The sequence below is a fragment of the Cottoperca gobio genome, chromosome 7, assembly GCF_900634415.1.
Source record: "Cottoperca gobio chromosome 7, fCotGob3.1, whole genome shotgun sequence".
In the NCBI taxonomy this organism is placed as follows: Eukaryota; Metazoa; Chordata; class Actinopteri; order Perciformes; family Bovichtidae; genus Cottoperca; species Cottoperca gobio.
In genome coordinates, this window is record NC_041361.1 from 5,644,414 (window position 1) to 5,659,596 (window position 15,183).

At 40.4% G+C, this 15,183-nt stretch overlaps 1 protein-coding gene across 2 annotated transcripts; it reads right to left on the bottom strand.

The window, feature by feature from the left end:
- Nucleotides 1-8,111: 8,111 nt before the first annotated feature.
- On the bottom strand, nucleotides 8,112-14,821 carry vgll4a (vestigial-like family member 4a). Of its 2 annotated transcripts, XM_029435503.1 has the most exons (7): nucleotides 14,652-14,821; nucleotides 14,000-14,155; nucleotides 12,778-12,943; nucleotides 11,793-12,015; nucleotides 11,364-11,426; nucleotides 10,526-10,640; nucleotides 8,112-10,404 (listed from the first exon to the last, which is right to left on the bottom strand). In XM_029435503.1, the coding sequence occupies exons 2-7, from the start codon at nucleotides 14,079-14,081 to the stop codon at nucleotides 10,205-10,207; spliced, it is 849 nt and encodes a 282-aa protein (XP_029291363.1). In that variant the 5' UTR covers nucleotides 14,082-14,155; nucleotides 14,652-14,821; the 3' UTR covers nucleotides 8,112-10,204. The 2 variants fall into 2 exon arrangements, with proteins under 2 accessions (XP_029291363.1, XP_029291364.1); XM_029435504.1 differs by lacking the exon at nucleotides 11,364-11,426 and having other exon boundaries at nucleotides 14,652-14,819.
- Nucleotides 14,822-15,183: the final 362 nt, after the last annotated feature.

The following is a 15,183-nucleotide window of genomic DNA, read 5'->3' on the forward strand; positions in this document are numbered from 1 at the left end:
GCGTTCTAAATAAATTCTTGTCACATTACGCCAGCACACACACATGACACTTCACTCCTCGGGATGTTGGCTGAGTCTGCTCGGTTTAGTACAGCTGAGAAGTGAGCGTGAGGTGAAAGGTGACGCACAGGTGAGTATGAAAGTTCATGACCTTAAACTATTCTCAGTTTATTCAAAGGACACTGTAAAGCAAATACTCTAGTACCACTGCTTTTTTTTTTATTCTGACACACGACAAATTCTCTGTGTTTACTAAAGAATCAAAGTTTCATTGTCTGTGTTTTTGTGTGTTGTGCTGATTTGATTATTTTTGGCACTATGTCATATGCAAATGTGACCAAGTGACCTCCACACGTGCTTTGCATGCATTATCCCTACTGTTGCATGACATATTGTCAGGGTGTGGTGAAGGTGAGGTCCCAAATGCAGTTCACTGGACGACGATAACAAAAAAACAAGCTTTATTGAAAACAAAGCCGAAGCTGACAAAGTACAAAAATATAAAGTAACAAACAAACACAAACCGAGCAGGACACGAGCAGGACACGAGCAGACACGAGCAGGACACGAGCAGGACACGAGCAGGACACGAGCAGGACACGAGCAGGACACGAGCAGGACACGAGGAGGACACGAATGAAAATCCCACAAAACACGCTGGGGCAGACAGGGGTAAATGCACAGACACCAAACGAGGGGGGTGGAGAAAGGCAGAAACACAAGGGCAGAGTAAATGGACACAGGAGGAACACATTAACAATCAGAAGGAGAGGGTAAAGACACAGACAGGAAGTACCACTAGACATATAACAAGGGGGAGTGAACACTTCAACATAAAACAGGACACCAAAGAACAAGCAGATTGTTACACATATTCACTCATGTAGTTATGTCATTGAATGCACATTATGACTGCAGAATAAGACACAGATATTTATGCAATGCATAAATACCCCCCTCCCTCAAATGCGAACCGAAAACTCAAACAAACACACGAGACACGTACACTGCTATCCTCTGGGAGACATTTTGAAGGCCTGTTAAGATGCGGTTTACTCTTTCTGACACGTAGAAAACACACAGGCAACTTGTATAGAGGCACTGTCGTATGCAAACAAGCTCATTCATTCCCTGTCTGTCTCACTCTCTTTCTTGAAAAACAAACACACACACACACACACACACAGACACACACGATGATTAAGAGGTCTGAGGGCCTTCGGGGCACGTGTGGACTGGGGGCTGTATGAATCATAGCTATGATGTGGTGCATGCTTTCTATTCTGATCTGTCAGAGAGGTTTGGGATCTGTGCTCACTGATGAGTGAGCCGGACCAGGAAGGGCCACAGCAGCCTGCCCAGTCCGTCCTTCCTTCTCCTCCTCCTCCTCCTCAGGCACCTTCGCTCCGCTCTTTCCCTCCCCCGACCTAAACGGTGACAGGTAAGACGCCCCGAGAGCAGCCTGCGCACTGCAGGGCTGAGACAAACAGCAGGGATCAATGTGGTCAAGAAAGAACCAAACAGTGGCGCAAACCACTGTTAACTCACTGAGACACATGAACGACAGAATCAACTTCTCTTCAGCAGCACATAAGACGTATGTTGACACAGATGTGCATTTATATATTTCATGTTAAATTGAAACCAGATTAGGCTCACATCATATATACTTATTCAGTGCTTATGTATTTAATTTAGAAATATATCACATCCACTTGTCTTTTTGATGCACTTTCAGAAGGTACAGCATCTGCATCATATATTTTACACATTTTAAAACCATGGACATAAATCATTTATACATATGAATGAGATGGGGTATCCATGTGAATTATTTTTACTATTTTCTTTAACTTCCTCCTCAAACTTCGGCCTGTAGTTTAAGAGATTTTCTAAATTTAACAGTGTTACAATTTGTTTTATAACAACCGGTTTAAAAATAAATGATATTCTCTGTATATTTGTGTTTATCGTTGAGATTAATTGTACATAGAGAAGTGAAAGCTCGCACACATTAATAAAATAAAACTGTTTTTTATTTGCAGCAGCTAATGTGTACAAGAAAACTTTTAATCCTGCACAATAAAAGCTTTATTTATAAAGTGTGCTCCAGACTTCTCTCTCTATCATGTGATTGTCCTTCAGTCAGTGGCTGCTTGAAGCTCACCGTGTCTCCTGGTCGTCTGTGTAAAACATTTATCCTTCCTATAGTCCAGTCTGTTTTTTATTCACTGCACACATTTCTTTTCGTTGCGTCATTCTCTCAAATCCTGACAAGTCCTATTGTACCTGTGCGCAGTACGCTACCTGTGTGGTGCACTTTTGCACGGCCCCCACTTGTGTTTAATTTAAACTGAAGGGTTAGAGTGAGGTTACTAAAGCTTTGAGCGCAGAAGAAAATCAGTGTCTTATCATGTATTAAAACACCTTGAAATAACTTACAAGTTGGGTATGGCAAATGGCTTCCCCTTTCTCTTTATTATTTCCTCATATTGCCATATTCTGGCTATGAAATTCCAGTCTATATCCTATAAATAAGACCCCAGATGTGAGCTTCGGAACTATCAAATAGGTCTGACAATATGAAGGGAGGCAAAGTGTTGTGCTGGAGTGAAGTTGCTGTGGTCTGTCAAACACATCCTCTGGCAGGGCCTAATGTGGCGTGTGACACGTCACACCCTATCACTCTGCCTTACAGATGACCAGCCGCTTACGTATGCCGCGTGCACCACTGGATCCCAAACCAGACACTGTCAGGTGTGATAACAGTTTGAGCGCCAAACCCACTCTGAAGCCTTGCCCTCTCCCATTCCCCCGCTATTCATTTAATGCTGCAGCCGCACAGCTCACGGTCTGCTATGCACTACTGCAAGCATGTGCCGTGCCCTAAAGATGCTTTTATTCCTGGTTCACCTGCACACACTCCACCCCCCCCCCCCTCCACCCCAGGCTGAGGGCCAGAGATAACCTTGCTGCTCTGCTCCCTAAGACCAGCAAACCACCCTCCATCACTGAGGTTGGACTGCTGCTGATCCCAGCTCTTTGGAGGGAATCATATACAGCTGAGGTTCACTGTGGGGATACTTAGACAGTCAGCGACAATGGTGCATGTTATACCCTACGTGCACCAAATACAATTTACGTCATCCTATTAGCTTATTGTACACCAGCTGAACACTCCTTCAGAAGGAACAATTCTCTTGTACAATTTGTACACTAAAGGCTGAGCTTTTTTTCTGTTCCTCATCTTGTCACGTGTGCCCTTTGGTCCCTAAATGTGCAGCCTACATTTGGCATTGGAGGTAAATTGTTCAGCTCACACTCATTATTTCAATCCTCACAACGCTGTGGACAGGCCGGGCCTCTTTGACAGCATTTGATGCTCTCTTTCTCTTCTCTGTGTCACCATTTGTTCCACTTGGAGAGAGGATTTTTTATTTTATTTTGTTGTTGTTGTTGTTGTTTTTGACCTTTTCTATTTATTTGATTTTCTCAAGGCTTCCTGTCTTTGTGTGAGCGTGTGTGGTGGAACATTTAGTTGTAAAATGTTACTTTGTCACAGTGACAAACATTCTGCTTGTTCACACAAGTAAAAAGAGAATTCTGCAAAAAGTTGAAACCCTTCCACAATAATAATTTCATCATAATTGCATCAGTTTTTTAAGAATGTTTTTCCTGTTGTAAAAGAGGCCAGCCCCCGTGGATAAAATGTTAAAAAGAATTTGGAGCTTTTTCCGAGGAGCGACTCAATTTCCTTTTATTAAAATCAATGTATGCCCGTCACATCTTTGACAGGGTTAAAGTCGACTTCCCTGCGTAAGCGTATAACAAAGCAAGTACAGTTAATGAATAAGAGCTCATCAAAGTGTAAATATTTCTATACCTGAAGCATCTTAGGTATGTCTCGCGTCTGGTCTAACCCGGGTTTTATTTGTTTTTTAATTTACAGTAAACCTCTGATCGTTCCACATTTGCTCTGTTTGGTTTTCACCATGAAGGGGAATGCTGGAGCAGATTATAACGCAGTCTACTGTACAATCTCTGCGTACTAAAGTCTGATAAAAAACAATGCGATGGTGGAAGAGAAGAGAAATCAGTAAGGAGACATTTTTTTTCTGTGCTGGATTGTTCTCTTTGATCTGGAGTGCAGTGAAAGGAGGGCATTATGTAACGTCTTCAGCACACACATGGCCGACTGTGTGACTGCCAAACACACGGGGGGAGTGGTAGTGGTGGTGCGCTGTGGCAAGGGGAGGGTGGTTGGCGAGGGGGTGGGGGCAGACAGACAACAGGAAAGAGATAAGGCCATGGAAGACAGTAGTAGATGGTATTGGTGTTGGGTCACTTTCCTTATTAAGGCTGCTTAGTCAAGCAGCTGTAATGTATGCCCTAACAAGCTTCATAATGAGACATTAGAATGCCCTTTAGTGATGGTTCAAACATGTATCTGCTGCTCAGTGCCCAGTACCCACTGTCTCAATACACATCCTGTTGTTAAAAGAGGACATTTGAATAATTACATGGGATCCTGATCTTGTAGGAAAAATATAGTCTGTAGCGAACGAGAAATATTAGCCCATCATGTGTATGCCCTAATTGGAAGCAATTCATTATCTTGAAGGAACAACAAAATGGCCGCACAGTCATGCAATTGCGCAGCAGATGGCCCTTTAAATCAATCATTTACAAATCAATCAATAATATATAAAAGTACAAAATGTAAGCCAACTGTATCAATAGCCCCAATACGGCCTTACGGCAGGCCAAATGTGCGTCGCAAAGCAGGTCAAAGATGGAGCCGAGGCAGCATGCAACATAGAAGGTTGCAAAGGAGAAATGTATTAATAGGACCCTGCCAAATCAATGTAACATGCACGCCACGCAAGACGGCCTTATCAAGAAGGAGCTGTCTTAACTGATGGAAGGAGGAAGTGAGGAAATGGCAAAGAGCGATCGGTAGAGTGTGTTGGTGGTGGTGTGCAGCTGAAAACTGATGTTGAGATGGCCTGACAGGGTCTGTTTCTGTTCATTGCGAGACTGTTATCCAGAGTGACCGCGTTGTCTTCCCTTCCCTCCACAAAGGTTATGCCATTGCCAGCAGTCCACATGACACAATGAATGAGCCACAATTGCTGGATCCAGATATGCTCGTCAGGTCAGTCTTAAAAGTACACAGCAACCCTGTGCTCAATCCAGACCGCACTCAAACGTCATGTATAGGTAAATCAGCGCCGGATCTCAATATTTCCCCCCTTGTTTGCAACCTATAGCGAGGCTGCGGCTGCATTTTAGAAATGACGTGCTTGGTAATCGGGTGTGTTGGGCTGTCAGCTCAGGGTGCATGATCTTGCCAGCATGACTCAAGTGTGCCCGTGAGCTGCTTCCTGTGCCTGTGCATCTACTCCAGTTGCCTGTATGATCTATTTTAGATTCTTTCGCCCAAGGATGTGTGTGCATCCTCACAGCAGAGCGCCACAGAAATAAGAAAAAGAGGAGTGGAGGGGGGGGGGATAGATAATGTTCAAATAATCTACAATCATGCAAATTCCCCAGACGTGGTGCATTCGGGGATGCTGTAGATGGGGTGCAGCCTCGCATTCAGGCACAACAAACATCAGCCATTTGTACAGGCCGACATGTGTGACACTGCAAGGGCAACTTTTTCTGTTTAGTCTGTAGTAAAATCATGCATTTATCCAATTGGATTAATTATAACTCCATACCGTGTCCGAGTGCACTGTGTTAAACTGTTTCCATCGGTTTGTTCCTTTCACGTGACCGAGAGGAAAACGGAGAGTACAGTGTCGAACATATGTGTGCCTCGACCGTGTCTAAAAGCAGCAGTGTCCATCCTGTTACAGCAATAACAGTGGGCAGCGACTGAGAGACCAGTCCTCCATCGCAAGCGCAGATGTCATGCTCCTTGTGGCCTTCACACACACTGAAGAGACCAAGTCGAAATTGGCGTGACCCTGATGTGTCATCTTGATTTAGACAGTAGCTTCATGTCGGCCACCGATGTGGCCTGATGTCTGCGTGTGTGCATTTGTGTGTCTGCAATTGGTTTTGTGCAAGCAGGAAAAATGTGGATCTCCTCTCCATAATCCCACAAGAGCAGGCTTCCTTGGAAGGCATGGTGCAGCAGAAGCAGGGGCATTGTGGTTGGTGAATGGCTGGGTCTAATCTCGGGGAGGCAGTGGTCTGTTGGAGGGGCTGTTGAGCAGATTTGAGCCTAAGGGGTGAGAGGCAACAACAAGCAAAAAGAAAGAAAATACAAATCTTTCTTTCTAGTTTAAAGATTTGCTTTATGAATGATGCTCAGCCAATTCAAATTAGCCGAAGTGGAGGTATACTCATTTACATTTTCATTCAGCCTTTAAGGATTCTATTTATAGCTTAAAATGCAACTATGGATATGCTAATCCGACACAATGTTTCCCATACATAAATACATCTTCAATGAAAATTCAAAAAAAGATCCTTTCAGGCAAGAGTCTGGGATCTGGATAACATCTACAAGGCATTTTTACTGAGAGTAAAATGCCTTGTAGATGTTTCTCTTTTCACCTATAGAACCGTTTTGGAAGTAAAAAAAACATTTTCACCTTCCTAACAGACACATTTAAGAAATGCTGCATCCATATCAATCTTCCCAAAAGGATGACGCTCATGTCTGTTTGATCTCCAGCAACTAAGAGAATTTGGGGGTGCGTGTAAAGTGGTTTAACACCGCCATCTGCTGGTTGAGAAAGAGATGTCAGCTCATCTCTGATCCACCTACACCCTGGTATCAGTGTTTATAATCCCATTTACATTACAGCTCAAGTATTGTGGAGGCTAAATGCTTTCTAGATCAATGCTTAAGTCTGAATCAAACAATTCTCATCACTGACATTTCTACCGTTTTCGTCTTTTGAAATGAAAGGGCTTTTTACAGCAGCAATTATCCAGTCTTTTGTTACCATGACACCAAAATCAAACAAACAACATCTACGGGCCAACTGAGTCCAAAGAGGGTTTAACTTTAATGTCAGCGGGAAGACGTCAGCTGCTTGTCGAGAACATGACGACTTGGTCGTAGAATTGATTACACACACCAAGTAGAAATAGAAAGATATTAAATATACAGCTGTTTTGAGACCGTCAACAGGTGCTGGACACATAAATGGTTGAATTACCAAATAACTGCATGTGCATGATGTCAGGATACAGACACTGGAACAAGGGAGGGTGACTCACAACAGCAATATTGCAAATATTCCAGTATTTAACTAAAAAGCAACAGTCCCTAATATGTAGTTTTCTCAAATTTTTGTTGTTTTCCAGATTCCTCTACTTTGTTCATCTAACTGGAAAAAAATCACTTTAACCAAATATTGACAAAGAAAGCTTTTGACCAGTGAAACGTGACATAAGGCTGCTCCAGGAACAAACTCCATCGTCACACTGTCCCACAGACTGGATTCAGATAGTTTCGTCACACTTAACATCTTAAGGCCTCCTATAAAAGGACATTTGTCTAAATGCTGTCCCTCTGAGCCAAAGAGTTCGGCTTAATACGTTGATAAATCACTTCATTTTGCACTTGTCCAATGAAAATAAAAAATGAGCTACGACTCCCGATTGCTTGTTTGAGTGCTCAGGTCAGTGTAACCTCCTCATTATTGACTCACGTGTCTGCTACATTGAAGTAGCAACTAAGATGTCTAGAGTTTTACAATTAACTAATCTGAAAGTATTATACAATTTCAACTATAAGCAACTGTCTACCATACACATTCAGAAATAACCTGTGTATTTCCCAAGGGCCCTTCATCTTTCACCGCTTATTACAAGTCATGAATACGGTCGACGCCTGTGAAACACTCGGCATCCAGTTGCTCCTATTTTGAATCATTGTTTGCAAAGACACTTGGAATAATTCCCTGCCATCATACCCATTGATACAAACCATAAACTTTCTTACGAAAATACATTTGATGTTTAAAAAAAAGAAAAGAAAAAGGAGGCAATGTGAGCAAAATTGTAAAAAATAATATGCATGATGTCATTTGCAGTTATAACTGGAGATGAGTCACATTTTATTTGGTAAAAATGATGTAACAATATGCAAAGGTACGCATTTGTATGTTTATTTGGAAGAAATTAAGTACAAAACAGTGGCATTTTCTTCCAGAGAAATAAGGACAAAAGTGAACTTTTCTTTCTATGTGGATGACACCTGGAGCAGGTCCTTTCTGCAAACAGTCTTTGAAATACAGGTCGTCTATACAGCACTTAAATAACAATGGACTAATACCCCAAACATATTACTGAAAAATCTACTTGTGTCAAACAAGCAGATTCCATGATAATCCCTAAAATCCACTATGGTACACACAGAAAGCTAAACAAACTCTTTAAACGGTTAGTACAGAAGTCTTTGACACTGCACCAAGAAAGTCTTTGATCAAAAGACTGTTGTGTTCCTGCACTTATTCATCGTCTGACAATTGTGGGAAAATAACCAACTTTTACAAAGATAAAAAAAAAAAAAAAGAAACATGGTTAGAAGATAATGAGCATCCATGCTACATATGAGAAAACTACTCTGAATAGAAACAAAATATCTATGATCATTCCGCGCGGCGCAACGATAGTCTTATGAGTAAAATATAATATATAAAAGTAAGGATAGTGTATGTAACAATTCAAAAAACTGTAGAAATCTGAAATTAAAACACCATATCTTAAATCAGTGTTGACAAATAGGTTACGCTACCATAAGTAGAGAATCTTTAGAATGGTAAGAAATAAATTTAAAACAAAACTCAACTGCACAAAAGAAATTTGTAACCCACTAACACCTTTACCCACAATAAAGGAAGATGACACGGCCTTGATTAAAAAAAGGACAAACTCATACTTAACACAACTGAAGTAATTGATAAGTGTCAGGCAGTCATGGGGGGGGGATATTGATGCCTACTCATGAATTGCATGTGTATTAAAATCTTAGTTTTAAAGGGAAATCAACTGCTTTGCAATTGAAGACGTGTGGAGACATCCTCTGTTAGAAACAAATCAAAGTCAACATGAAACTATCGACATGTTCAGAATAAATAAAGCCACTGCTAATAGACTGCTACTGAAGGTCAGATTTAGCTGTATTCAGTCATGTAGAAAGCTATAGCATCCTAGTCCACAGAATAACAAAGCAAATGAGCCTTTTAAACTGCATTCAGACAACCTTGCCAGAGGCTGTGATTTGTTGTTGGGTGCGAAGTATACACCTACATATAGTAATGAAAACCAGATACAAAAAATATATTGAGTACAACTGTACCAGCAGTGAGTATTTCTAAAATGTTACAGATAAAAAATAAATTCTGAGTAAATATATAGTATAGAATAAGGTTTGTAATAGAAACCAGCTATTTGAAACATGCTTTCTAGTTAGACACATTTACTATGATTGATATTAGTTTACTAAATAATCAGCCACAGTGAGCGTATAGACAGGAAACTAAAATAATTCCGTTAACAGTGGATAAGTCCAGTTCAGGATCATAAATAAGACACATTAGTCTTGCGTCTTCAGAAAGCAGGGGGGGGTTGGGGGGGGGGGGGGAGCAGAACCCTAATTGCATTTTCACAATTTCAAAACAAAGACGTAACAGGTAACCTGCTACCTAAACGGTCAGAAACGTAAAAGAGTAAATAAGACCTGGCTGTCTTCTTCAAGTAATATAGATTAAGAAGCAGTGGGATTTTAGAATGGAAAACAAAGACCAGATCTATGGCTTATATGTTGATGGGAAAGGCAGGGGATTTTCTTTGGCTGTCAAGGCAGGTGAAAGTCAGGTAAAACAGAACATGAGCTCCTAAACAACCTAACACTTTGTGAATCTCATTAAGAATGCAAAATAAAAAATCTTGATTGTACAGTTTCCACATCTAACATTGTCAACCCAACTACGCAATATTTATTTTTCTCTTCTTCAATAAAGAGACGGTGCCAATTTTTTGAGCATAAATATAAACGGAGTATTCGAATAAAAGGTTGACCTCGAGGTCCACAAGGGTGCAGCCTATGTGAGCACCATATGACTTATATTGTTCTTGGCTAAGGGAAGTTGATGCTTGGCAAGAAATGACAGTGGGCAATCTCCACTCTCCTCTGCAAACACTAAGGAAGTGATTGTAATGTTTACTTCCCTCTGCTTCATGGATCTGCCTCTGGGGTTTGACGACCCCCATCCTTAGCCTTGATTTGAAGCCAGGCATCTCCCAGCGCCTTGGCAAAGTGGTCATCCACTGAATCTGTGATGGACACTGAGTTGGACACAGGCTCTGCTTCTTTGTAGTTTTTTCCAAGACTGCGACGGAAGTGCTCCTCGATCACAGGATCGCATTCTGTGTTAGCTGAAACGACATTGTGTGTGGAGGAAGAAGAACAAAAACCTGGTTATTAACAAGCACATAATGTATAATATATATATATAAGCATTAGATATTAGATTATGTATTGTAATGACTGTCTCACCGTTAGTCTTCATCTCATCAGCGGGTGGGCTGGGTGAACAGCCATTCATGTGGCAGTGCGAGAGGTTACAATTGCGGTTGCTCGCCGGGGCACAGGTAATAACAGAGGGACGATTCTATAGGTGGAAAAATGCATCCAATCAGGCAACACAGAACCATGTAGGGGTTGGTACACTCCTCATATATCTCCAGAGAGACTTGACATGTTAAAATACTCATCTACTGGCTCACCTAAGAACAAGAATTATACAATCTCAGAATATGTAAATAGAGAGATGGATGTCTCCAACAGTTTAAAAAAGGTAAATACAGAAACTCTTTGTCCTTTAGCGGAGGATATGAAGAGAGCCATCCACAATAATCTGTATGGTGAAAGTCAAACATCCAAAGAAAAGAAGTCTGAGGGAGACGCAGTTTTTAGTGGAGGATGTCTGCACAGTTGAGCTTCAGAATGACAATGATTGTACTATTTATTTTTTGCGTAATACCTCTACATTATTTATCGATTACACTGAATTGTTTTTTTAACTGCTTAATTTTAGGAAGTCAATAACAATTGTGGCATTAAATCAGAGGTGGTTATTTTAATTTAAAAAAAGTAAAACATGTTATCTTTGAAGTCTGTGTAATCCTGTTACACTCGTATGTTCTGCATATTGCTTGTAATAAAATGCAACTTTTAAATAAGGTCTGCGTTTAAATTTTTTAATAAAAAAACACCTACATTGTATACTGCAGGTATCGCAATAAAAACAACAACAGTGGTACATCCAACAGACAAGACTAATAAATAATACAATTATCAAAACAATTTTTACAGCCTTAAGGTTTGTTCATACTTCAGTACAGACACGGACAGCTGGAGACTTGCACCCGGGCGCACTAGCAAACAAGATGCCGACCTCATGACCGCAAGAGAATATTTGGTTGAATAACAAGAAAAAGTCAAAAAGAGAAAATGAAATATATAACAGTACATGGCTGCAAGAGATGAGAAACATCACCGAGCATCATGCTACAGGCCGCGCAGTCACACATTTTGGGCAGCAAGCAGACTTGTGGACCTTTGCGCACAAGGTCAGATAATGAAAGTTAAGTCACACGAATCCCTCGTGGCCGTGCAGATACAGCAAGCATGAATAGCACTTTGTGCATTTCTTTATCGCACTCATTTTTTCAAATCAATACCCCATTTAAAGTTAAGTGCTTTCTTTCTTCTTACTGTGACCATCAGATGTACCCTCCATAAGTGTCAGAAGTTGACGAACCTGTTGCCGCTCTACAGTCCCAATGACAGATCTCTCTCTGGTCCCGACTCCAATGTCGTGGCTGCTTTTGGTCAGAGCCAGAGGCTGGTCTACAGCATAGCTAGAAAAGGAAGCATACAGGTGGTTCCCATGGAGACTGTTGGAGGAGGAAGTCATGTGTTCCACAGGAGTGTGACCGAAGCTCCAGTGCTCATTACAATTGTCTCCAGCAGAGGGACGGGCACTAGACAAAAAGAGTTCAAATTAAAACCTATAAACAACAACAGTTTCACCTTTTCAAAGACAATTCATACACCAGCTGTTGCATTTCATATCTATAAAAAGATGACAACACACAGCGTAAACAGGGGTGGTGGTCTTTTTTAGTGTGCAGCCGGTCGGTCATTGTAGGAATCTCTCAGAATACATCAGGATTTTTGCACTTTGTTTTGCTGGTAATCAAAATAGTGACACTTTACAGCCTGGAGGTGGTATTTGCATTCCACCAAAGTTAATGCTGTAAAGTCATGTTCAGACATTCGTTTCATAATCTCAAACTGGGCCTTTTTTTAGGCTGAATGGTTTGACTGTTCTTGGACTTCTTCAATAAATACAATTTCACAGTCAAAAGTCTTGATCCTACCCACCTGCCAATGTGGCTTTCTGGTGTACAAGTACTTTGTAATGGCTGTTTCCTGTTTTAACAAACATGGGATTAGTTTTTAAGATTATAATTTAAACAGTAAGAACAAACTGCTCTTCTACATGTGTCATATAATATTTCTGTACTTGTTTAGGGGAAGGCAGTCAGGGAAATTAAAAACATTATTATAAGGCAGTTCTCTCTGATAACTAAACCCATAATATTAATATTTGTAAAATAACCATGTGCTATCATACGCATATATACCAGCTAATATAAATACATTTGATAAACTATAACTAAACTAAAAGAGCCAATGTGTTGACAATGCCATGGCTGACATGCTATAATTTAAGCACTTACAGTTGACTGGCAAACAATCTGCTCATTTTGGTCATGTGGTCATCATCATCACAGTTGATTCGGTCGTCCATTTGTTCTTCGCCATACTTTCGTTTGCTTGGGCAGTTCGTAGGGGGCCCAGTTATGTTGGACATAGCAGTGGGCAGGGAGGGTGTCCTGGACTCATCTGTGGTAAAGGAATCGGCAGAACAAATCAAATTAAATTTAGATTCTAACAAAAAGTACATAGCCCCACATTGAGCATAAACTACTATACGTCTACCTTTATTGGCATCATGACCATTTGTAAAAACTTCCTCTAAACGGTTTGATTAATGTAACTTTGCCAGGGCATACATTTAAGCAATCACTAGATTTACAGTTTCAGTTAACCAATTGTTGGCCTGCAAAGAATAATGCCGAAAACAGTTCAATTAAGCCATTTTGCTTATCATCCTAATAATTATTGGTAATAGGCAACTAAACTGTTATCCAGATTACTTAACTAAATATGGAAAGGTGATGACTTTGTTTAGTCTTTATAGATGACATTGATTTCTGAAGGCAGCTTTGATTGTGCAATGAGCAAGGGAGTTTGCTTTTACTACATTTACTTTTAGAGTTAAACCCCCTCCTAAAAGAAAGAGGACATTATTTGTACAAAAACAACACCATTAATGTCAATGACCTTTCACTGGCAAAACTGTGCTTATTTATTTCAAAACTTTCTTGGGGATTATGGCCTTCCCATAGGCACAATGAGTGTAAACAGTAATACATCTGACACTTCCTACATCAAATAAGGCAACATTTAGTAGTGTTTGTTGCTATTAATCTGGAATCATACAGTATACAGATTTTAGTGGTCAATTAGGTGTCTGTGCAGTTTCTAACATGCTAAATAAGAGGGTTTGAGGAAAGGACGGATGTGTTATTTATTGTAGTATTTCCGGTATTTGAAATGTAACATTATATTGACCACAAAAGAGTTATAATCTTCTCCACTGAGAAGTTAAACATACAGACAGTGTATCTCCATTTGACAGTGAGTTAAACCTTGCAAACTTATCTTCAATCAAAATTTACTTCAAAAGTTGTGCGCTTCAAAAGTCGAAAAACAAAACACTGAGGAATTGATGTTGGTAATTAGAGAAACAGCAACGTGTTAGTTCCACAAAAAAAGTTAAAGACACATTACAACACTAATATAATATCCAACTAACTTAAATAATGTCCAACTAACCTTCGTAGTGCAGTCTCCCGATGTTATTGTTCATCTTGTCCAGGAACTGAGAGTTCAACAGGTCCATTCTAGTGAATAGCATTTACACGAACAGGCTTGTTGCTAACATCGATGTTAGCAAGATACACCCGCGAAGGCAACAAAAAAAGTTATATCCTGAAGAAGAGAAAATAAATGGGAACATTAGAGAGTAAACAGGAATGTGAAGTTGGCGTACATGTTAATGAATTTAATGGAAATGTCTCGTGTTCCCTTGACGTTAGCGGTTAGCTGGCCAACGATAGGTATCCTGACGTTGACGCTTCGAACGCTAACAGTTAGCAATACAGCTAGCTAAACACGTCGGTTCAGCTAACCGCTACTATGTTAGCTTTCACTGATACACGACTTAGTTGGAAAAAAAGAAAGGTACAATCACTGATGGTTATAACCAATGCTACAATAGTGTTAGACATATTGTTACAGTAGTTGGCTAACTGTTATCTTTGTTTCAGAAGCTCACAAATTAGACAGCTAACTTTAGCGACTTTCACACAAACTAACATTAGCCATTAACAGCTAAGCTAATCCCCAACTTTAAAGTTAAGCTAGTTCGCTTAAACAGAATAAAGGTTGAACTAACGTGACACCTAGCTAGTCAGTGACAACTTACTTTACGTTAAGTTCAGCAGGTTTATGTCCAACAACAAAATTCCAAAGTAGCGTAACCTTAAAAGTTACGTTAATGTTACTCTAGCTTTACAGCCACAACATCACCATGGCTAGCCCAGCTTGCCTTTACACTGCCTTCACGCACTTTCCCACCGCACCAGCCTTCAAACAAAAGAGTGATGAGCGGCCCTAGTGGAGACGAGACGAAGGGGTACGAAGTTGCCGTGTATAAGTATCTGCTCGACACAAAAACCCTGTGATGACATTTAGCTAACAGGTGCATTTAGTCTGTATAAGTACTTTGATTTGCTTTGAACCACTGTATGGAGGTCTGCCCATCATCAATACAACCAGTAGCCAATACACTTAACTTAACTGCACATCACTGCAGAAGTTGACAAATGATTTAGCTAACACAAAGCAGTAATATATTTAACTCTACCCTTACCATAAACAAAGTTTGACCCCAACTAGCCTACAAAAGTGTCTTCTTTCTTTACTTAAAAATGACAGTAGGCTTATATGGAATTGCA

What these genes read in the sequence shown, in the direction of transcription:
- vgll4a (XM_029435503.1), bottom strand. Translation starts at nt 14,081, where the DNA reads ATGCTATTCACTAGAATGGACCTGTTGAACTCTCAGTTCCTGGACAAG. An exon ending in CGGGAGACTGCACTACGAAG is followed by an intron (nt 12,944 to 13,999) that starts GTTAGTTGGACA and finishes CCTTTACCACAG; the next exon opens with ATGAGTCCAGGACACCCTCC. An exon ending in TGATGAGATGAAGACTAACG is followed by an intron (nt 10,405 to 10,525) that starts GTGAGACAGTCA and finishes ATGTCGTTTCAG; the next exon opens with CTAACACAGAATGCGATCCT.